The sequence below is a fragment of the Struthio camelus genome, chromosome Z (assembly GCF_040807025.1).
Source record: "Struthio camelus isolate bStrCam1 chromosome Z, bStrCam1.hap1, whole genome shotgun sequence".
Lineage (NCBI taxonomy): Eukaryota > Metazoa > Chordata > Aves > Struthioniformes > Struthionidae > Struthio > Struthio camelus.
In genome coordinates, this window is record NC_090982.1 from 2,448,573 (window position 1) to 2,473,232 (window position 24,660).

At 45.5% G+C, this 24,660-nt stretch overlaps 1 protein-coding gene across 1 annotated transcript; it reads right to left on the reverse strand.

Moving 5' to 3' along the window:
• Positions 1-622: 622 nt before the first annotated feature.
• On the reverse strand, positions 623-23,627 carry IGFBPL1 (insulin like growth factor binding protein like 1). The gene is made up of 5 exons (XM_068927787.1): positions 23,135-23,627; positions 3,001-3,110; positions 1,818-1,934; positions 1,325-1,477; positions 623-913 (listed from the first exon to the last, which is right to left on the reverse strand). Exons 1-4 carry the CDS (start codon positions 23,625-23,627, stop codon positions 1,328-1,330), a joined length of 870 nt encoding a protein of 289 aa, XP_068783888.1. The 3' UTR covers positions 623-913; positions 1,325-1,327.
• Between the last annotated feature and the right edge of the window lie 1,033 nt (positions 23,628-24,660).

Sequence of the window (24,660 nt, forward strand, 5' to 3'; positions counted from 1 at the left end):
GGAGCCTTTGCACGTGCTGGAGCACTGGGGATGGGAAAAAGGGGATTTTAGTTGCAGTCCTCCTGTAATAAGGGGAGGGAAGCAGCATATGGAGCATATTCTCTCACCCCTGTTATGTCTCCAGATCATATGCCCTGGCCCTCTGCACATACTTTGTGCCCTCCTCTACTCTGAGTGTACAGTTTGTTTTCTCTCCTCTAGCTGCTGCATATGGCATGGTTTGCCCCCAGCTTGCCTGATCCATGTGCCATGCCCTTGCCCAGCGTGCTCCACAGTGCAGCCTGCCATGCAAAAGCTTGCTCTGGTCCAGCAGGGTTACAGACGCTTGGCCCAGCTGTCTCTGAATAACAGAGGATTTCAACTCCTCCAAAATGTGGGGTACCAGCAGGCATGCAAATCTAGTGACATTGCATAAGCAAATGAAATCAGTTAGTAAAGCTTTTCTTGCACATTCAGGTTACTCAAAAATGGTTTGCTCTAAAAATGCTTTCTCTTCTGCACAGTTTTCTCCTGGGGGCTAGCATGGCTTGCTGGAAGTGACAATAAGCAGTCTTTTCCTCAGGGTGGGGGACTGCCACCCTGAGTATGCCACTGGAAGCATGAAAAAACATGCCAGAGACAGTTTGTCACTTAAAAATGCTAAAAAAATTCCTTGCTTTTATTGCTGTATTTTCTCCCTATGTATTCTCTACATATTTTCAATATTACAGATTTTCACCTAAGTATTTTTAGTATTAATCACATATCTTCTAAATAACAAAATGTATAAAAGTCACATTAAGCCTATAACAAGATTATTAAAGCAACATTTTTCTAACTCTTACTACAAAAGGAAGCAGAGGTGGTCACTAACTGACTGTTTTTAGCTTGTGCTCTGCAGTTCAGCTCTTCCGAATGAACAAATTCTTTCTCCCTGGAATAGGAGAGGATAGGTTTGAGAGAATGTTACCAAATAATTGTTCAATAAACAGTGAACTTTCTTCAGTAGGTGTTAAACCTTCCCCCCCACCACCACCCCCGACTCTCTTGAAGGTACAGATTTCTGCACAGGTTACTGCATTTCCAGAATAACCTTTAAAGTAAACCTTAAACCCGTCTCTCTTCATTTTCTTTCACACATCCTGGTCTCCTGCTTTCTGGACTTTCTTTACACACAGCATACAATTCGCTAATGTGCTACTTGCTGGTCTAGCATAATCTATGCTGCCTCACCAGCTTGCATTACAACAGTGTCAAACTAGAACTACTGGAAATAACAGAGCCTTCAGAGAAGGGAAGGAAAGTTCTTCCTGGGAAGAGAATGTGCTAGTGTTGTCAGTATTACCTGCTAGGCAGGGTTGTCCCATGCCAGAAGGGATGCCTTCTTGCTTTTATTCTGCTCTGTCACTGTGATACTCCCATCTGCACGTGTCTCTCCAGCCATGTTGGTAGCGTGGCACTGGTAGACCCCCTCATCTTCCTTCATTAGTGGGTTAATCTGGCAAAATCAGCACAGAAAATATTCTATTATTAGCATGCAAATGCATTCTGGAAGGTAACTTGGAACCCACTCTCACAACTAAGAAGATCTGAGATTTTCTATTTCGCCATCTGTTCAAAACAGGCACAAAGTGCTATTTCTCCAGTACAGTCATTAGGACAATCTGTTCTGTGTGACATGTTTGCCTGGATGTCCCTCTCTGATCCTTCTCTCATCACTTTCATCAGGGTGCACTATATGGAGATGACTGAAACTTGGTCATTTTTCATTATAACCAGGGTTTCTCGCCACTGCTCATCCAAGCTTGTCCTTGAGCAGTTTGCTCTGCTGGACTTACCAAAACCCACCCTGTGCCCTCATGTTTGGAAGGTCCTCCCCGAACTTGCACAGCCATATTCACTCTGTCTCCAGGCAGCTCCTCCAGAAGTTTGACTCCTTTGGGTGACTCTGAGACCTGCAAATTTTCACAACAGTGGGAAGATGTTAGAGGAGATCTTTGGAACCTGTTAGAAGCATTTACTCCTGATATCATTCTCTCTTTGGTCATGCTGTGCCTGACACGTCTAAACAGGCAGGCAGAAGAGCTGCATGCAACACTGACAGTAGGAAAAAGTGGGAATATGCTTACTGGGAAGATGCTCTCTGCAGCTCCAGAGAAATGCACTGGTGAAATGCACCTATTTCTGTTTGCACCCAGTCAGTGTCAAGACTCTCTAATCCCCTTGTTCCTTATCATACCTGAATCTGAGACCTGTTTACCCTTAAGAACATTTGAGCTCACCTAGTCTCCCAGTATAGCTCCAGTATTAATGATGAAGAATAGTCCCCTTCTTATCATAAGTACAGGGCTTTGGATGGTACCTCTGAACGCTTTTCAGTACCTCTGAACACTCTGATCCATATGCCATTTGATCAGCATATGTCCTCCAAACTGCTCAGCATCCCCCTGAGATTCAGCACAGATGCCCTCCAGACTCAGTTCTCTAGGTATCTGGCGACCTCAGGAAATCTCACTTGCTCTCACGTATTGAAGCTGCTAGGTCAATTCTATTGTGCAATGTGGCTCTGAAATGCCCCAGGATGTTCTCCTCATAGAGGAGCCCACCTTCAGATACAGAGATAAAACTACACAGCAAACCACTAGCATGACATAGGCTCTGTTTTGCCGGACATATGGGTGTCCATCACACTAGCTCTTTTGACTGCTGGGGCCATTCCTTACTTCACAATGCTTGGCAAGGCACTCTCACATTGTTAATTATCTTAAAGTACTGTGAGAAAGACACTTGAAGTCACCAAACTCCCTCAGGAGGACAGGGACCTAACACATGGGCACAGATGAAAACTGCCAGCTATAGAAGTGTTGGAAGAAACTGGCCCCATACTGTTCTCACACAGTACACAGAACTATGAATGCAGTTACCTGAAATGCAGTACAGTAACAGAGAAAGCATGCATGGGAATGCGAAGCCGTATCTGGATACTGATAGTAGCCCTCCTGCATCAGATCCCCAGCCTACCTTTCTCCAAGTGATGACAGCAGTGGGCACTGCCTTCACTTCACAGGACAGGTACACTTGGGCTCCAGTAACATTGTGAATTTTCTTTGGTGACACAACAATCACAGGAGCTGGAAGAAAAGAAATAAATTCCTAGAGGCAATGCAACCTCCCGTCATGGCCCAGCATTCCCAGTGAGCTATGCCAGACGGACCAGGTGCAGGTGCCCTTGTTCAGTCAGGAATGGCTTGGAATCCACTCCCGGGCAGAGGCAGTTTGGTTGCCTACCACCAAGCAGCCTAGAGCAAATGTGTTTCTCCCATTCTGCTCAGCTCCTACCAATAGGCAGCACTTTGTGGTGCAATGTAGACAAGGAAGACGGGACAGGGCACTGCCTAAATATCGCCAGAAGAGAGGTGTAAGCGCATGGCCATGGCCACAAAGTGCTACTCTAATTGTATCACGGAAATATGAGAGATATCAGACACTTCTAGAACAAAACATGTATTACTGCAACGTCACCAGAAATGTGAACTCTCCATACACTTTCTTGTCTCTCCTGCATCTGAACCAAAACTATCTGGTTTGAAATTTGGGGTGTTTAAACATGCAGAGGAGAGATTTTCAAAATGAATATGGTTTTAACACGTTGTAACTGTCACTGAATCAAAATTCTCATGAATTCCCTACCTAGTCTTGTTAAAGACAATACTAAATTAATGTTAAACTAACTAATGTTAAGATAATGTTAAAGACGATTACTTTTGTAAGATGCAGTGCACAGTGCTCTAAAGCCCTCACATTTCACACCTGAGTCACCTCTGAAGGGAAGATATCAGAAATAACTTTGAGGGTTGCTATCTTTAATAAGAGGGATGTGCTTCCAGCTGTGCTGATACTCTTCCTAACCATCACTGCAATCAGTTCTTTCTGCTGTATCTCAGCACAAGCTCTGGCCACCTTCTGAGGATATAGTATGTTGGCTATACCATAGTGCTGACGAAATGCTGAAGGCTACTTTGTTAGTAAACACACGTAAATACCCCCATGACCAAAAATGTAACAGAGTGAAAACCTCAGCCCTCCTAGGACTGCTGCTGAAGGAAGTTTTGATAGAAAAGGATAGGGTTTTCCCAGGAGAATGAGAGAGAACACCAACTGGGATTCTTGGAGAGCAGACTGATTTACATTAGACTAAAAGCCACCTCAGGTGCCTACACTGTGGACTGGCTGATGTGTTTCCCCAACCCCCAGTCAATAAGCCCAGTGTCATTGCCTTTTCATATGACCTGTGAGCTGGTGGATGAGGCTAAACCATAGCATGAGCAGAGAATTTGTGTTACATAAACCTCATGCTTCTAGCACCACAATGCAGCAGTACTGGCAGTAGCTGCCAAGTATGAAGTCAGTAGGTTTCAGTAGTCAGTATCTGCAAGTTCCTCAGTGTCTCCAGGCAAGTGCAGATGGACCCCTGGTGAGCTCCCCAACATGTGGTGTAACTGTACACCTCATATTCATGCCCAGCATTTCTAATGAGAGCTTTCCCTGCTCAGATGATCTTCACAGGTTCTCCAGAACAGGTTATTTTCTGCAGAAAGTGTGTTTGCAAAATAATCATATAAATAAATAAGCCACTCACTGAAACTTTGCTCTGAATGATAAAACACTGCATTTATCCATAATCTGTAGCCTTCCTAGATGTCACAGTGTGATAGGAAGCTCTGGTTTGGCACAGACAGCTGCCTGGTCTTACCCAGGCGCATACATGGGTCAAGATGGAGTCAGCATAGCATCAGGATCATGCCGGGTGGGCTTTTTTTAGCAGATGTTAAACCTTAGCTGGGTTTTTTAATTTCACCAGAGGTGAGGTCTTTTTGCACATAGTGTCATCTGAAACCCAGACAAGTCCATGGCAATCTGTCATAAGGCTAACAAAGGCAGTAGGTAACAACAGCGTGTTGGAAACATGGTTCTCATTTAAACTGTGTCAATAACCTCTGGAATGCTCCTGGGACAAAGTAGCTCATTTGCAGCCATTGAGAGGGGAGAAATTGCAGTGAGGTTCAGACGCCTTTGTCTCCATGTATTATAATTTTTTTCTCTCAGGAAGATAGCTTTGTAAGCAGTATCTATAGCAACGTTCACTAATGATGGTAGATTTCCTCACACAACATGCTCTTGCCAAATGAAGCTAATTTTCTAGAATTATGTCTGCCTCAACAAAGAAAGGTCACTTACAAGCAGGCATCCTGAATACCACTCCCCCTGCTCCTCCTCACACAAGCCCTCCTCCTCTAACAGCAGTGAACACAGGAGGGAATCCCTGCACATCAACAATACCCAGCAGACTGCTAGCACTGTAGTGAGAATTTCCCAACTTGCCTGCCAAATTTATCTCCATTCTCCATTTTACACAAGGCATCCCATTGTGACAACTTGGCACCTGATCCCACTTGTGTGCTGTATGCAATGCATGGATGTAGACAGAATGTCTACTACTGAGCATGTTCTCAGCTGGAAGAGGGAAGGTACACCTCCATCATGCTCTTTGTCAGCTGGTGCAGGATACATCACTCCTTGAAAAAACAAAAGAAAGGGGGGAAAGCCCATCTGTTACAAGATTCTCCATCTGTAAAATTGCCATTGACAAATGAATATTTGCAATAATGCCACTTAATTGAGTCTGTAAAAAGATAAATTGTCCTACCGAGAATGCACACTTAAGTCCCCATGGATTCCAGGATTACTACCTGCTGAGTCTATTCTACTTTCAAGGACTTTAATGATCTAATAACTTAATGGTCAGCATCTGCTTTAAGATTCTTTTGTACTCAGATGTAAATGTAAGCCTTCTGTGAGAAGAAAGCACACTTTATGGCAGATCGTGAAGCTGAACCAGGGGTATTATGCTAAATGATTTCTGATACTGCATGGCTTTCAAAAGTAATTGCCAGTCTGTTGATCAGTTGCTGTGCTGCTCCAGATACCAGCTTTTAGCTTGCTGATTTTTAGAAAAGAGTATCTACTAACAGATGCCTAGGTGAGAAATTCCATATATTTTTTCTGAGTGCCACGTTTACCATATAGTTGTGATGTGTGCTCAGTAAACACAAAAGTTATTGCTGCTATAACATACCCCAAACAATGATCTGGGTAATCCACCTGAAAAACTGGTCTTTGCAAATAGGTTCATGGAAACCTATGGTTGTATTTTAGGGTATTAAAACCTTGTTCCATGACTCTCACCCTGATCCACTTCTCTCTAGAGCCTTTTCATTCTCTGAACTGGATTTGTCTCCCAGGCATTTATAAAGACCAGCATTTGGGTTGTTACCTGTGTATCCAGAATCAATCATACCTAAGTACTCCCCACTGTTTGTAACATTTTTTATATCTGGCAATAACACTCTTGGACTTGGATTAAAACATAGGCTCTATCAGTACCTGAAATTAACATGCCCTTTTCTTCCCCTGCCTTATCAGAACACTTTATACTGCAGCTGTCTGTGCAATTGTCCCCCGGCAAAATTCATACGTGCTCCACAAAAACTTTAACAAACAAGCTTTGTGTGGATGGCTGAACCTGGACAACCAGGACTGGATTCCTTCTCTCATCCCAAGTGGAACTAGGGCACAGTTACACTCATGAGAAGCAACACTATTTGTTCTGTGCTGGAGTAGCAGTCCCCAGTGCAAGGGTGACTGCAGCAGTCTCTTCTCTGCTGGCTTTCCCCTGAAGACTGGCTATTTGAAGCCTACTGTTAGCATATGCGATAAAAAGCTTGTCTCCACACACACAGAGGAGGGCAAAGCAGCAATGGCAGGCTCTGAATACACCCGGCCTTGGCTCCTCCCAAGCAGGTCATAGGAGAGTGACTGGCCCATAAAGGGCTCATCATCTCACATGCCTGCACAGTGGCAGACAGGCAGCCCCAATAGCTCACTCAGAGAAAGGACCTCCCCCCGCCCTAGCCCCATGGGCCAAGGGAACGCCCACCACAGCTCTCCAGGTCACCTCACACACAGAGGCAGGGTTACTGCCTAGGTAATGCAGGACACATTATGGGATGCTGGGGAACAGCATTTGGGGACTGCACAAGATTTTACGGGATGTTAAGGGGCAGAATCAAGGGTGGGGAAAGGGAAGGATCAAGGTGGTTTGGGTAGGAACAAGGACAGGAAAACAGAGGTAAAAGGGGATAAATGGGGTCCATTGCACGTAAACAGGTTGTTGGTCAGCATGTTTCTTTGGCCATGCCCTGTGCCTGATCAGCACAGCCTGTCCTGTCTTCTTAGTAAATTCATTTTTAGCTTTTTTCCTGGATTACCTTGTATAACTTGTATATCTTGCATACATAAGGCTAACATAGGCAGTAGGTAACAACAGCGTGTTGGAAACATAGTTCTCATTTAAACTGTGTCAATAACCTCTGGAATGCTCCTGGGACAAAGTAGCTTGTAATGGGCTTCCTGGAAATATATGCTAAGCTTCACTACTGGTTGGACATGGAACTGCAGCATCGTGGCTTCTGTCAGGCTACTGAATTCAGCAGCTCCCTAAGAGCTACCTGGTAACTCTGCCTGGATACAAAAAAAATATTTGCAAAGCTGGATTCAAAATTATTAGCTGTCTGGGGCAAATCTAATAATTTTGCACAATGCTTCAGCAGGCTGAACATAAGCCTCATTTTAGACTCCCCTGATGGTATAGCTTGTTAATAAAATCATGATAAATGGAAGTTAGACTTCCATTGATGCCCTCTATCAACAACAGCATGGAAGATATTGCACACTTTCACAGGGCATGAAGTGGAAAATGCAACCCTGATCCAGCGCAATTCCACTCAGTTTAAAAAATATTTAATGACTGGACGATACTTCTCCTTAGACAACTTAGCGCCAGTCATGGTGCAGATCATGTGGATCTGGTAGAGATTTGGCAAAGAGCTGGTGGTACCCTGAAATATTTGGGAACTAGGGGAGGTTTGAGGGAGTTGCTAAACTATGAGGAGCACACCATTTTGCAAACAATGTTTTTATTAACCCTTCTCATGCCTGTGTGAAAGACAAAGGCTGCAAAGCCACTGACTACAGAACTTACTTGGATATGGCTAATCAATCCATGTAAGCTGCTCCAAGTGGAGAACTTTCAAGATCTATCAGTGAGGAAAAATATGTAGAGTTCAGACAGTGGCGGGGGCTTTTCTAGTGTGCAATGATGCCTTCCTGGTGCTCTTGCTCAGCCAGACAAGCTTGCTGAGGTTCTAGGAATGAAATGTGAAGGAACAGTTCTATGAGCCAAAGCCTGAGAACCTCACTCTTCTCTGAGATCTCCAGAAAGGAGAACTGAAGATCCTCCAATACACCACAGGATAGAAGAGCACTAAAGCAATATGAAGTTTGCAATATACAGTGCCAGTGCTACTGATAACTTATGCATGTCCGTGCTAATCAGTTTTAGTTCATTGGCTGCATTTGATACCGCTAATCAGATCTACTTTCCGTAGGGTGATAATGGCAAACAAACAGGAAGAGGGCTGCTTTCTTTTAACACTGAATAAAGCAGTGGATTTATTCAAGGCAAATCTTTAAACCCATCGCTCTGGGATTTCCCAATTCCTTGCAGTCCTTTGCTATATGACTTCCACTACAGATTTGAAGCCACAGCATGCATATATTTGGTGGCAGGCGCTCTTTTAAAGTTGTTCTGTTTCCTTCTGTGTGGGAAGATCTTAATGACAATGAGGGGTCATTGTTCATCTGCTCCAAGAATTTCTTTGCGTACTAGATTCAACCTAGATCTCGTCCCCGATCAGTCTGTGTAAACTAACAAGTGAAGCTGCAAGGATAGCTTTGTTATCATGTCCTCTGAGAGATGCAGCAGAACAGAGGACAGGTAGAGCATAGCTGGAAAGAGTGTATTATGATCACCAACCTTAGAAATGCTGAAGTCGGGCTACGAGCATAGAATAGGCACCTGTAAAATAAGCACGTGCTTTGAAAGAGTCGTATGCTGCTGAAAGAGCCACAGTGTTGCTTTAAGAGCCACTGTAGATTACTGAAAAAATATCGTAAAAAGGTGATGACTTAATTAAATGAACATTCTCTATTGGCTTAGGAGGAAGCATGAATTTCAGATCAGCTGAGCCTCAGATAATCAAATGCACTGCTAAGATCAGTAGCAGACATTTTGGGCAACACTCTTCAAAGAAAGCTATTGGAACAGATCTGTAGAATAATTGCAGTTCATCAAGAGTGCAGCTGTTTGAGAACCAGCCTAAAGTTTTACCAGGCAGAGTTCTTAAATTGCTTTGGCTGAAAAGCAGTCAGCACTGAGGACCTCCAGCTGAGTGTCAGCATGAGGATCAACTCAATTCTCTGAAGCAAGGGCAGCAGGCAACTCAATTCATGCTGTTTCTATTGTTTTATGGCTGCTTAGCTGCAGCTCTTATTTTCTTACCGTGTTTCCCAAGCCCCTGATTTTTGGTCTGAAGTTCTCTGAAGTTTTACATCCCATTCACACACAATAAAGGTCAGATGGGACCTCCCTGCCCAGTCTATTGTGCGGTGCACCTAAACCCTCTGTCTTCAGCCACAGAGATAAAGTCTCTTATGTTGGCTATCCATCAGCATAACCAGACTTTCCTTTGTCCGTCTTGGATTAGGGTGCACTTCCCATGCTCAGAGCAGACAAAGCCACTTCTTTTTATTTTTATTTTTTACACTAAATGGTCTCCCTTTGAGCAGAAATGTAAACAAGAGAGGAATGCAACAGGAGGGGGAAGCCATGCTGTGACAGAGCCTAGAGAACAGCACCTAATATCAGTGTCTTGCCAAATCAATGATGGTTCGAAGCACTTGCTTGTTCTTTCACTGTCTGGCTCATCCATCCACCCACACTTTATTGCTTTGGGAAGCAAGAAACACGCGGTTCTGATCATATTGCACTGGGTGCAGAACCTCTCCTGCTGTCTCTGACTTCTTTTACCTCCATTTTCCCAGGGCTGAGGAAGCTATCAACGTATAAGAGGAAAGGATCATTAAAGTATCTATGATATAGACATTTGCATATCAAATGCTGTGCAGATTGCTTCAGATTCTCCCTGAAATAGTCACTGTATTGGAGAAATACTCTGCTTTTTGTGTTGTGACCTACAGAAAGTATAAAGTGGCTTCAGAAGCGTTCTGCCCAATGAGGAAGACCCCACTTCTGATAATCTGTACTTGTGGCATCAAAAGTGAGAGTTACCAGAAATCAGTTCTGCTCAATCATCCTCACTAAAGACTTATACCTTTTATTTAGAAGTCCATACTTTGTACTGAAGCCAGAAGAGCCAGATATAAGACAGGAAACCAGCTCTGATGAGCTCTGTTATTCTTGCTTGTCTGAATGCCAGGCTCCCTGTCTGAAAACAGTACTGCAGCTTATTAGTAACAGACAGTCTGAGCTGCTCATGTTGTTAAGAAGTAATCATGCATAGATGTGTGAAGATTCTTGGATAGTGAGTTTTCAGCTTGTGAAGCTGTGTTGCAACAAAAAGATCATGGGTGTTTTCACTGCTCAAGAACATAAACTTTTTTTATTTCTGCATGTTGTACCAGATAAGGAACTGCTAGTTATTTTGGTAAGAAAAAATTGTTTGTATTTATGCTTCTTTTCATGGCCATCTCAAATCTCACTCAGAATCAGTGTTGTCTCTTGTCAGTCTACAGTGAATTCTTCTGCATGTATTACTTTAAAGAACATGCAATTGTGATGCAGGTTTCATACTGACTTCATTATGCGTTTAGAGTGATACAAGAGGCTCGTTGAGGCCTTTTCTGTGGGTTTTTTTTTCTGGGGGGGGGGGGGGATGGCTGTCAGAAATATCATATTTGTCTTTGGAAAGATGTTCTGTTGATGCAGCGAGGGCAAAGGTAATGAGAACTGGGCTTCCAGGCCATTGATTATTCCTGCAGTGTTTCTGCCCAATGCCTTCCATATGAAATGTTTCACAGTTTTCTAATATGGCAGAAGTTAGCAGATCTGTATTATTAAAAGCTTGCAAAGAACACTAAACGATTGTGTCCATTTTGTTCAGGAGTGGCAAAAATGCAGGAGGTCAAGAGTAATTTGCCAGTATTCTGTCACACTTTACAGCTGTTCGCTAGGTAGCTGGTAGAAGAGCATGTAGAATTGTTGGGGCAGCCTTGGCCGCAATGGCCATGAGATGGTGGATCCTACAAGAAGGAAGCAGGGCAATAAGTAAGATCGCAACCCTGGACTTCAGGAGAGCTAACTTTGGCCTCTTGAGGAACTTACTTGGAGGAATCTCCTGGGGTAGGGCCCTAGAAGGAAGAGGGTATCCAGGAGATGCTGGTTAATATACAAGCATCACCTCCTCCAGGCTCAAGACGGGTGCATCCCTCTGAGTAAGAAGTCGAGCAAAGGAGGCCTTTGCGTGCTTGCATGGATGAGCAAGGAACTCCTGGCAAAAACTCCAAGAGAAGAAGGAAGTCTACGGAATGTGGGAAAGGGGACAGGCCACTTAGGAGGAATATAGGGCCATATAGGTCAGAGTATGCGGGGATGCGAGGAGGAAGGCTAAGGCCCATTTGGAATTAAATCTGTCAAGGGATGTCAAGGACAACAAGAAAGGCTTCTTCAAATACATCAAGAGCCAAAGGAAGGCTAGGGAAAACATGGGCCCACTGCTGAGTGGGGCGGGGCGGGTGCCCTGGTGACAAAGGATACAGAGAAAGCAGAGCTACTGAATGCCTTCTTTGTTTCAGTCTTTACTGCTAAGGCCAGTCCTCAGGAATTCCAGACCCTGGAGACAATCTAGAAAGCCTGGAGAAAGGAAGACTCCCCCTTGGTGGAGGAGGATCGGGTTCGAGAACCTTTGGGCAAACGTGACGCCCACAAATCCACGGGCCCCGATGGGATGCAGCCACGAGTGCTGAGGGAGCTGGCGGATGTTATCGCTAGGCCACTCTCCATCATCTTGGAAAGGTCCTGGAGAACAGGAGAGGTGCCTGAGGCCTGGAAGAAAGTCAGTGTCACCGCAGTCTTCCGAAAGGGCAAGAAGGAGGAGCCAGGAAACTCCAGGCCTGTCAGCCTCCCCTCCCTGCCTGGCAAGGTGATGGAACAGCTCCTCCTGGAGGTCCTCGCTAAGCATGTGGAGGACAAGAGGGTGATGCGGAGTAGGCAGCACGGATTCAGCAAAGGGCTGTCATGCTTGACCAATCGGATAGCCTTCTCGGATGGAATGACTGGCTGGGTAGATGAGGGCAGAGCAGTGGACGTTGTCTGCGTGGGCTTCAGCAAGGCTTTGGCCACTGTCTCCCATCACATCCTCCTCATCGGTAAACTCAGGGAGCGTGGGTTGGATGAGTGGCCGGTGAGGTGGATTGAGAACTGGCGGGTTAGATGAGTGGCCAGAGAGGTGGATTGAGAGCCGGCTGGATGGCCGAGCTCAGAGGGTTGTGGTCAGTGGCGCAGAGTCTAGCAGGAGGCTTGTAGCTAGCAATGTCCCTGCTCAACGTATTCCTCGATGGCCTGGAGGAAGGCACAGAGTGCACCCTCAGTAGGTTTGCTGATGCAACTGAACTGGGAGGAGTGGCTGACACCCCAGGAGGCTGTGCGGCCATTCGGAGGGACCTGGACGGGCTGGAGAGCTGGGCGGAGGGGAACGTCCTGAAGTTCAACAAAGGCAAGTGCAAGGTCCTGCACCTCGGGAGGAATAACCCCATGCACCAGTAGCAGTTGGGGGTTGACCTGCTGGAAAGCAGCTCTGTGGATTCATGGTGGACAACAAGTTAAGCATGAGCCAGCAATGACCCTTGTGGCCAAGAAGGCCAATGGTATGCTGGGGTGCATGAGGCAGAGTGTTGCTAGCAGCTCGAGGGAGGTGCTCCTGCCCCTCTCCTCAGCCCTGGGGAGGCCTCACCTGGAGTACTGTGTCCAATCCTGGGCTCCGCAATACAAGAGAGACATGGCGCTACTGGAGAGAGTCCAGCGGAGGGCTACAAAGATGATGAAGGGACTGGAGCATCTCTGCTGTGAAGCAAGGCTGAGAGAGCTGGGCCTGTTCAGTCTGGAGAAGAGAAGACTGAGAGGCCATCTCATCAACGTGTACAAGTATCCGAAGGGGGAGCGTCGAGAGGATGAGGCCAGCCTCTTCTCCGTGGTGCCCAGCAACAGGACAAGAGGCACCGGGCAGAAACTGAACCACCGGCAGTTCCACCTGAACCTGAGGAAAAACTTCTTCACAGTGAGGGTGACAGAGCATTGGAACAGGTTGCCCAGAGAGGTCGTGGAGTCTCCTTCGCTGGAGATGTTCAAAACCCGCCTGGATGTGATCCTGGGCAATATGCTCTAGAGGACGCTGCTTGAGCAGGGGGGTTGGACTAGATGATCTCCAGAGGTCCCTTCCAACCTTGGCCTTTTTGTCATTTCAGTGATTCTGTAATTTAATCCAATAGTGCATTTCCTTATTCAGGCAAGAAAGAAAGAATCAAAATCCCAATAAGGAAGGCAGTAATATAAAAAAAAATTGGGTTGTTATATACAGAATTAAAAACACTAATTGGGATTTTGTCAATGTTTAATCTGCCTCCCAAAGAAGTAATTTTGAAATGTGTACTCCCGAGCCTGAAATAACCAGGAACAAGTCTTGGTAAACACAACAGCAGAGCATTTTTGTTCTTCTATTGTTTATCTGAGTACAAAGCAGTCAGGCAGGTGGACCAGAGCATCCTGATTTTAAATGCAAACTCTCAGTAAATCTTTAATCTCTGAGGGATGTTTTTTCATCCATCAGGTGTTTTATTAGATCTTATTTCTTCAAATTACTTCCCCTTTGTTGTATTAGAAATTGGCTTCACCACTCCAAATGCAATAAGCTTGAGAACTGCAATTAATATTGGTTTCTTTCCTGTACATTTCCTAGAGAAGCTCTTGAGTTTCTCCCATAGAGGGACTATACCCAGGCCAGACTACATATACTACAATATGGCTGAATCAGTCCCTGAAAGGGTGACTTTGCCTGTTGGTCTGGGATAATAGGGCACTGGACTTGACTGCTCCCCTCTCCCAACACTTTTTCCTGACAAAGCCTTAACCCACACAAGCTAACAGTGACTGCCGGCAGGCTGGAAGTGGGCCCTAGTGACACCCACACACGCCTGCTGCTAACACACTCTCAGGACAGACCTCCAAGGCTGGACGTCTGGCTATCACTTCCAGAAGATGTGGCTGAGACCTAGGAGATCTGGCTCTAGGTCAGGTTTGCCATGTACTTCTGGCAAGGAGGATGATCCTTGGAATAAGCCACAAAACTAGGTCCCATAAGCAACCTTTTCATCCTCAAGCCTTCACCATGTGTCTGTTGCCAATCACTAGCTACCTTATAAGTACTCTAGGCATTACTGTGCCCATTAGTGACAGCATAGAAGTAGAAATCTATGCAGATTCTGGATTATATTGTATCTTAAAATGGGAAGGTCCAGCAGGTCTCCTTTCTGGTGAACATAGGCAACCTGCCCCAACTACTTGGGCCTCACACGTGAGCAGCTCCCAGGAAAAGCATTTGCATGGGTAATATATATTCATGTTGGCTATTATGACACACATACTTGATGGTAGAACTCTGCTAAAAGCAAAAAAGGATTTCTACATCTAGGGAATGGAGTAAGAATTTCTGAAACATAAAAAGTGAATTATTAAAAATAGTGAGGTCTCTGAGAACAAGAAAGGTCTTTGGCAGATTATGACTTTTTTAAATAATAATATTTGTGTTCCTGACAGCAGCTGTTCTCAAAGTAGTTGCAATTTTGGATGGTTTTATCATTAAACTTTTTAAAATAAAGAAATTACAGGAGAATCTAAAAGCATCAGCCTTTCTTTGCGCTTTAATAACAAGAGGGGAACATAACTAGACTTGTGCAGAACAAATTGCATGAAAGGATAATGCTAATGATCTATGCTAATCAGTATTAAAATCACAGTTCTAACGCCAAACATTAAATAGCTTAATTCAGCTGACTGCAGCTTTGCATCTGAAACTGAATGGCATTTGAGTGGCTTTCATGCGTGAAGACCCTTTGTATTTTTTTCAAAGTGGTATTCTAGGCCTCCCTTAGTTACTAAATATGCCACAAACAAGAAGTAACTCATGGCTGGAGAAGTCCTTTCTCCAAGCCTTTTCCCATTTACAACCAATTCTTTCAGTGACAAGTTTGGTAATGGGCTTAACTCTTTATGGGGCTGCCTTTAGAATCCAAAGAAATTGGTCTTTTTCTTTGTCTGAACAAAGCTTATATATTTGCCAAATAAGAACCTATTAGGCATGTGCAACCATTCATTTAAACTGCAGTAATCTTCTCCTTGGGATTATCTCACATAGCAGAAGAGTAGAGAGGCTTCCTAAGAGGAGCTGACTTCAGTAATGAACAAGTTATTATCCCAGTGCTTACAAGAAAACAGTTCCCAAATAAACAGGGCCTGCCTCTACTCAGTCCCTGCCCAGAGAAAGGGGGAAGCTATTTAACAGTGATAAAATGGTTTGGGATGTCTTAACATCACGGGCCCTTCCCCGAGCCTGTGAGGACAGGTAGTGTGCAGTTCAAAATGCCTTCCTCACTCCTTTCCTGTCACTAAGGAACATAATTTTTTCTTCAAGGCAAAGGCTGTTCTGTGTTCTTTCCTGCAGCATTCTCCTTCCCCCTAATTGCACAAATGCCTGCTGTTTGATGTACATGAAGCTGAAATGAATTAAAACCACCACAAAGTATAAAGGGCAGTTTTGCACTTTGCTGAAATTCCCATAAGTTCCTTCAGGAGTTACTTGAAAGCTTCTGTCACCAGTGGTTTTGGTTTCAACAGCCACATTTGCACCTGCATCTCCCTTCCTTAGCTGCCAAAATACCTCTCGTGCCATTTGTTTTTCCACATGCTCGTCTCTGCTTCTGAGCTGTGGAGATAAAATGTTCTTGAATGAGAATATGCAGCCATGGCACAAGCTGCTAGAGAAGCCTGGGATGACCAGAAGTTAAGCCCATGTGGCAAGTACTGTCCAGCCTCCCCTTTGACGGTGACAGTCTAGTTACTGCGGAATGCTTTGACAGCAAGAGGTACTTTAGTACTCTGCTGATGGGTGCCACTGTGAACTGTATGATGGTGAGTTACTGTTGCCCAGGCAATAAAAGGAGGAAAATGGGATTAACAGGGCAGCAAAGCAGTTCAGCTGATGGTGGCAGTCTGTTTCCAAAGCTTACTCCCAGGGTGTGCAGAGATAGCAGAGAATGAAGTCAAATCAGTTTGTGCTGTTTTTTTCTTCCTCCCCCAGAAAAAAACCTAGTCGGAACTAGCAATATCAAATTAAAAAATTATAACTAAAGAAGTTTAAGTATCAGCCTTCCTAAGCTGCCCTCTGGTTCACCGGTGGCTTTTGCAAATTGTGGTATAACATCATGGGCTTGATCCCGTTGCTCACAGGTGTTTGCCAACCAGTCTTTTGCAGCTGCTCTGGGAGTCCTTTGTCACACCTGAAGCCATTATTTCAGCCCCTCAGGCTCAACACCAAACTACACAGAAGTGCAGAAAGAAAATTAAAATCTCCATTTCTAAAAAGTAGAAATATCACTTTGCATGTAGCAGACAGTGTCAATGCTGCTGCTTTTCCATCACTATACAAAATCACTAATGCAATTTTCTGCTCCTGGCAACCATTGCCAGTTGCTACCAACACAAAAAGAGAATATAAGCAAATGGCCGCTGATAAAGACTGTCAGTTATTGCATGGCCAGTGATGTACAGCAGGACTGTTCTGTATTTAAATGCAGTGCTTTACTTTAGGTTTTAGCTCTGTCTTTTAAAGATACTGATATCCTGGAAAATCATCCTGCCAAAAATACCAGCACACTGAATGTTGAATCTCAATGCAATGCAACGAAAGTATTATGCTGACAGCACTGTAAGACTAAGTTGCTCTTAAAAGAGACAGCGTCAGATGCTACTGCAACACATTTATGGAAGGATGAGTTAAGTCCCACAGCAGATGTGGGACTTATCTGTATCTGCTATTTTCTCTGGAAAATAGAAGCTAGTTGTCTGTTACTCAGATCCTAACATCAATTAAAAAACAAAACAAAACCCATAATTCTGCAGGAAAAACAAGCCTGGATTAAAATGGTATCCTGAACTTCCTCTGCCGCAACTTAGGAAACATGTAGAAACGAGGGGCATCTTGAACCACTCTAGCAAAATGCACCAGAGTGACTGCAGGACTGTGGGCCAGCATGTCCAGTCAGGTAGCAAGGGCTATGCTTCCCAAATACAGCCTCACATATCAGGAGTAATTTCAGGGAAACTAAATACTCCTGAACCTAGGAAACTGGGAAGAAGACATTTCACAGCTTCATCTGAAGGTGGTCTTTCTAAACTACGTACAGTCATAAATCAACTGCAAGTGTTGATACTGAGGGTTAAAAGACAAAAAAATTTCGCTATTTCGCTTACGGTTTAGGTTAAAAGGGGGCTTAAAAGAGAATTAAGTTAGAATGATATATCCAAAGAAATGAAAAGCTTATGATAGTGAAACGCTTACAGCTTTGCAGTAAGTCTCACCTTTTTTCCCAACTAGCAAACCAAGTCTGGTTGAAAAGTCTCTTGATACAGCAAGCTGTTTTCACGTCTTGCTACTGTCAGACTTCTATTCTTGATAACATATTTTAATATGCATTCCATGCATCTGCTTCAGACTACAGTCGCACAAAGGAGGAGAGCAGGACATTTTGGGAAGACTGGAAACATGTATATCATTTTGGATTGTGTTCTCTGTTTAACATATAAACATAAATGGTTATGAATACATTATTAAAATGGAAACTATAATGGAAAGCTTGTAATAGATGAGGATTAAAACTGCTTCAGGATGGAAGGCAGCTCCTGCTCACATACTCACACTTCTTAATTTCCATGGCCTTTTCTGCACTTTAGAAACTCACAGCGAACATTGCTCTTGCTGCTTCATACAAGCAACTCGAGATGCTTTATAACATTGAGGCATTAAAGGATTTCTGTAGATCTGCACTGGCTGAACTGCCACAAAGCCCTTAGCATAACAAAAGCCATATCTCAAACTAAACAGCCCTCATGCTGATCTAATGAAGACTTCAAAAATAAAATCCTAAAGAAACACATGCACAAAGCAGCTGAGAAATTATCAGTCCTGAAAAGGGCCGCAGATGCATCCTGAATGCAGAACTGCATTAATGCATAACATAATCAGCATAACATTTCAAACATTTTTTAAGGGGCTGGATGCACATTTCCACTGACCTCATTGGGGATGGGAGCACTTACTGCATCTTTAAAGTGCCTAAAAATCAGTAGTGACCCTAAGCATCTGGCTATGATTCTTAGCACAGAATTAATTACGGAAGCCTCTGGCTTGCCTGACTGACTGAAGGATGGAAAGAGATAGGGGGCTGGATGCATTTTCAGCAGCAGTGAGCCCTCACAGTTCCCAGTGGAACTGTAGGCCCCAGTCCTCCTTTTGCATAAGGAAGATTTGTGCTGGGAAACACACGTCCTATTGCAGAGCCTGGACCAAATCCTGCATGAAGACTTACCAGTCTTGCTGTTGGGAAGGAATCTCCCCCAAAAGCAGTCCTCTCTGTAGGCTGTGTGTGCTATGTGGGGTCCCCCAGCGGAGGAGAGGACACACTCCATGGCTCTTCGCTGTCACAATACCCTCATGCAATTCAGAAGAACAAATTAAGGAAGTCTACTTTGGCTGTAGCCCAGGATCTTTGCCCAGGGCAAAGCTCCCTCCTGTACAAATGAAGCTCCTCTTGCTCTCTTGCTCTTGAGAAGGACGGAGGTTTGGCTCCAGATAGACTTCCTAACAGAGAAGTAAGAAAGTCATGGTGGGAGCTAGCAGCACATTCTGAATGCATTACAAGGCTCAGGGTTTAGCCTCACTCCACCAGATCAGTGCTTTTGGATTGTGCCTTGACAATAACTGAGTAGGCAAGCAGTGACCATATTACTTGACTATCAGTGCTTGTGTGTGTCTGCTCTGTTCTGTATCTTTTGGTGCATTTTGTTACTCCAGCTGTTATAGTTTCTGTGCATCCTGGTGTCAGTTAGGTGTGTGCTGCTGGCACATAGCACAGACATGCCCAGCCTTGCAGACACATCTACTTTTCTCCTGTCTTCTGAATGCAATGCTCACAACTAATACGACCTGCTCGTTAAGAATAACCTGCTCTGCTGTTACAGAAAGAGGAGGTAGTCCAGCTAATCTGCTCTGAACCCCCACCACAAACTAACCAATTTACTGTGTGTCTAACCTCACTCTACAAGAGGCAGCAGTCAGGACAGGAAAGAACTTGCACTTGAACACAGACTAGAACACAGTCATGCTGGAGGTAGCTGGAGCCCCGGCTCACTGATCAATCACCTCTCTCAACTTCTGTTGCCCATAAATGTTGCCCAGTACAGGACAGGAGGGAAGGAGTAAGTTGCAAGGTATTTGCAGATGTATTTGCAGATGCTTGTAGATGCATGAGGAAGGAATTCTGCATGTTCTGCTAGGATAGCTGGCCCTTCCCCAGCTCAAAAGCACCTCTCTCTGGCTGCTGATTAACATTTACATCTAGAGATGCAAGGCATAGGGCTGATGAGCAACATAAGCATGATGAGAACCCAGGATGCAAGAACCACGGAGAGATCCTAGGGATGAGCAGTAAAAATGACTGGCGTTCAGAAAAGGGGAGAAAGACCAAAAGAACCAGGGCTGCTTAACTGGGGCAGAGTGGAGGAAGACACAGGAATGTTCTTTAGACACATAGGTTTCTGCAGATGGGGAGGAGGTGAACAGCTGTCCATCCCCACAGTGGGCAAGACAAGATATAAGGGATCTGAAGTGCCTAAAGGGAGATTTAGATTAAATACTATGGAAAGATTTGCAGCAGCTAGGTTAGCTGAATGAGGGAGATGTTTGGAGGATTTTAAGAACAAGCTAGATACACCTAGTAGTACACCTAGTTACACCTAAGTAGTAACTAGTAGTGTTAGAAAAAGTACACTACTTTCTATGTGTTTGCAGAACATGGACTTTCCTTTTTCAGTGGCCTGAGTTTGTGGAATTCTGATAAAACACCTTCCTAGTTGTGATTTTTTTCAGGAATAAAATGCTAACAACTTAGTTCATTATGCACTTTTACATAATGGTACAGATTTGGATATCACAAGCTTCCATTTCCTTTTGGTCAATGGTATAATAAATAAACCTTACATAATAATTACATATATCTGAAAAAATACATTTGAAAAATAACAATGTTTTATGTTCATCATTTCTACTATGCTCCTGGGAGAGGAAAATAACCACGCTTTGTGTGGTTTGCAATATGATAGCTTTCCCTGCACTGCCCTGTGTAATCCAGGTACCATGACACACTTCTTGACCAAACCTGCAGATAATATACCTTCTAGTTTAGCATCCAAAACATTCATGCATAAAAAGGGCTTCAATTTTTTACAGTTCAAAGTATCTGGAGTAGATACTTTGGGTGGAAAATGAGATGTCCCTTTCTGGAGAGTAAAAAAAATACCTGATACAGCACGTAAGAGTAACAAAGCAGACTACAAACAATTTCAGGGAGAAAGCACTAACTCATGGGGACCTACTAAAAGAAGTCTAATTTATAAATATTGAATCATATTTGCACTGGCAGAGAATTGAGTAAAGCTTCTGCCTAATCTATTGCTGGTTGAGTCAGTGAGAGGATTAGGGAGAGTGTGAAAAGCACCAGTGGAGATGAAAGTAGATCATACATTGATTTTCTGATATATTCAGAGTATTGTAAAGAATATTCTTGGTATCAGTTCCTCAAAGCAGCCTGCAAACTATTCAAATGCCCCATCACATGAGAGTCTCACTTCAGACGCTCAGATATGTAGAAACACAGAGGAAGCTCGGCTCATTGGAAAAATATAATGAAGCCTTTTTTTCTTATATATATATATATATATATATATATATATTTGTTGTTGTTGGAAAGGCTGGCACCAGAGCTAAAGACACACTTTTTGTGCATGCCTAGGATTTCAAACATGTTTTCCTTAATAAGATCCTGAACACTGGAAATCTATTGCAAAGGGTAATTTTTTCCAATATTTAAAATAACATTAGTGTATATTATCTCATGGGTAGATCAGAACTGTGTGACAAGGCTAGACAATTAGAATCCGAACTTTCAGTAGTCTGCCCTCTACTCCCTCCATCACCCCCAGTGGAGGCTTCAGGGAAGCTCATTAAAAATAAACAAATCAGAAAGGGTATTTTGATCACAAATAGCAAAGGAAACAGCTGTTATCCAGGCTTCCACCCCTGTCCCGGGAGGACTGCTAAAAATTACCCCTCTGATTAGAGCTGTATAAATTAGTGCCCCTCGGTTATCATATAATGAGGTATTTACTTATACATAAGTGCCCCTATGTTCGGGTGCATTTTTATCACGATTGAAACAAAGGAAAGAAGATGCAGGAAAACATGAACTGGCCCTAGCAGCCAGGAGGTGCAGGTGCCGTGTGAGTGATAAGCCTGCAAAAGGCACAGCAAAACAGAGACCAACGGCTGGGTCCTGCTGGTTCAGACCAGTAGAGCTAGTGGAGAGCACAGGATGATGAGAAAGGATTAATTTTATTTTGCAACAGGAACCATGTGCACAGTGTCCAAGCAAGGGTCTTAGACCACATCATTATAGTCCGTGTTCCACAAATACACCTGCATGCAGCACAACCCTATCTCTCTTGAGCATTTGGGCAGCAAAATGGGTTACAGAATGCTAATAACTAAATACACAGAAGGTAGCAAGAGACTTCCTCTGCACACTGGATTTTGCACAAAATATAGGATTTGCCTGAGTAGGTGTGCAACTGAATTTAGCAGGAGAAAGGAGGGCAGAATTATCTCAGAGAGCTAATTTCATGGGATATTTAACATGCTGAGTAGTGTGTAACTGTATGTTAAGAATCTGCTAAGAAAAGATGCTATATGCTAGGCTTTAAGGACTGAGCTTCCTGGCAAAATACACTACTTCTTGAAATAACACATGTGTTTAAAGCTTTGTAGGATGAGCTGCTAAATGCACTTATTTGCAGAATTAAAGTTTCCAGTTATTCAGATATAGAAAAAAAAAGTGTACAAATTGCAAGATATAGTTAAAGAAAGCAACCTGGGAAAGGAAAAAATTGTCTTTTTTCCCCTCTCTCAGAGCTCTTAAGGTACCTGCTTCTATTTCCCAGTTTAATTCATTTGTAGGGCACTGTCTCTGGCACAGGCAAATTTATTTGAAATACTAACTGCATTAATTTGTACAAACTATCCAATTGGCAGCGTTGCATGTTTCTAATACTGGACATGAGCATATCTAACCTGGAACTGCAGTGCTTTCTGGTCTAGAGGTGATATTTGCCCTCTGGAGGACAGAAGTGTACTAAAGTAGTGGCTCCCACGGAGAAGACGCTATCCAGCGAGCAACCAGGACAGTGTTCAGAAACATATTGGTATTTTTGTTTCTGCTTTTGTTTTTTTCCTTCCTTGCATCTGGAGAAGACAGCATGAGCCCGGGAAGGGCTCAAGAAAGAGGAAAGGCCGTTGGGAAATGTTGCTGACAAAGGAAGAAGAGCTTCTTGGGAAAACTCTCAGCTGTTGGCCCTGTCCCAGCATCAACTGCTGCTTTGTGCTGCGCAGCCAGCCACACCAAGCCGTGCCGGGGCCTTTTCTTGATCCCACCAGCCAAGGGGACGCTCCTCTCGGTCCTAGCCCTGCCTCGGGACCGTGCGCGCTTCCCCAGAGGGGCGGGCTGCGCTCCCCACGCAGCGCAGCGCCTTACACCGCGGAGGCGCGCTCTCCCAGCCCGGCCGTAGTCCCCTTCCCCACAGTGGGGCACTTCTCTCTTGCAGTCTGCCCAGCGCTTACACCCGAGGAGGCGTCCGCGGGAAAGGCGCCCTGGGCGCACTGTTGGACCCTCTACCCCCGCCTTTCCGTGCAAAGCGCCCGCGAGGTGCACGCAAGGGGCTTGGGACAGGCGCAGCGGAGAACGTGGAGCACCGTGCACAGTCGGGGAGGTTGGGAGGTGGCGGAGAAGAGACACTCACCCAGCTTGCACTCGCCATCATGCGCTTTGCGGACGCGCTCGCCGCCACCATGCAGGGACACCCAGCTGCGGAGGTGCAGGGCGCAGACGCTGCGGTAGGAGCGCCCATCGGAGCCGCACACGGCACCGTCCTCCTTGCACACGCACAGTCCCGTGCCCTCCAGCCCCCCAGCACCGCCGCTGGGGCGCCAGCGGCTCACGCACACCAGCCCCGGCCCGCAGCGCGGCCCCCGCGCCCCGTCGGCGCCGCGCCCGCCACACGGCTCGCCCTCGGCGCCCAGGCACCGCTCGCAACAGCCGCACTCGTCCGGCGCCGCCAGCTCGGGTGCGGCGCAGCGCGCCGGCGGGCAGCGCCCCGGCTCGCAGGGCGCGCACCCGCCCGCCCCGGCCGCCGGCAGCAGCGCCGACTGCAGCAGCGGCAGCAGCAGCGGCAGCAGCAGCAGCGGCGGCGGCGGCAGCAGCGCGGCGCGGCGCGGCTCCCGGGGAGCCGGCATGGTGCGGGCACGCCGCCGCCGCCGGTCGGCCTCCGCCGGCACCGCAGAGTCGCCGGCTGCGGGGCTGCTTTTTGACAGCGTCGTCGGGGGAGGGACGCAGCCCCCCAGGCCACACCCCACCGGGCACCACGCCCGCCCTCCTACCCCGCACTTAGGGATCCGTGCACCCCTTACACACGCAGAGACTCGCACCCCCCCCTTACACATGCACACACACACTCCGGAACCCGTGCAACCCTTGTACACACACAGAGACCCGTGCACCCCTTACACATGCACACACACATTCAGAGACACAAGCACCCCTTGCACACACACGCACACTCAGGGACCGTGCATCCCTTACAACACACTCAGAGACCCGTGCACCCCTTGTACACACAGAGAGACAGTCAGAGACCTGTGCAACTGTTATACACAGACAGAGACCCTGGCACTCTTACACATGTGCACACACGCTCAGAGACCTGTGCAGCCCTTAAACACATACACACACACTGAAGAGCCATTCACTTCTTACACACGCACACTCAGAGAGCCGTGCACCTCCTACACTTGTGCACACACACTTGGAGACCCATGCACCCCTTACACACACAGAGACCCTTGCACCCCTTATGGGCGCAAATGCACCCACAGAGAACTCTGTACAGTCTTCCCCTAGACACACTGATTAGTATACAGATCTGTGCAATTGCCCCCAAAACACGGAGATAGGTGCAGCTTTCCTGTATATATAGACAGCTCTGTACAGCTTAGAGACACACACACACACACACACACACACACACACACACACACACACACACACACACAGGGGGAGAGAGAGAGAGAGAGAGAGAGAGAACTCTCTGCACCTCTCTGCACACGTGCATACACCTATTTGCTGTCTACTCATGCACAAACACCCACATACATCAGCATGCTCTTTCCCTGTGTATAATCGTTTTCAAGATGCACACAATCAACTACATGCACATCCTCTACTTATACACAGAGCTCCATGTAACCTGGACACAGCATGCACAGGGCT

Excerpts from the sequence above, each read along its gene's own strand:
- IGFBPL1 (XM_068927787.1), bottom strand. The coding sequence starts at position 23,627 with ATGCCGGCTCCCCGGGAGCCGCGCCGCGCCGCGCTGCTGCCGCCGCCG. Across the intron at positions 3,111-23,134 it reads TGATGGCGAGTGCAAGCTGG|CTCCTGTGATTGTTGTGTCA; the intron begins GTGAGTGTCTCT and ends CTTTTCTTCCAG. Across the intron at positions 1,935-3,000 it reads CTGTCATCACTTGGAGAAAG|GTCTCAGAGTCACCCAAAGG; the intron begins GTAGGCTGGGGA and ends GAAAATTTGCAG.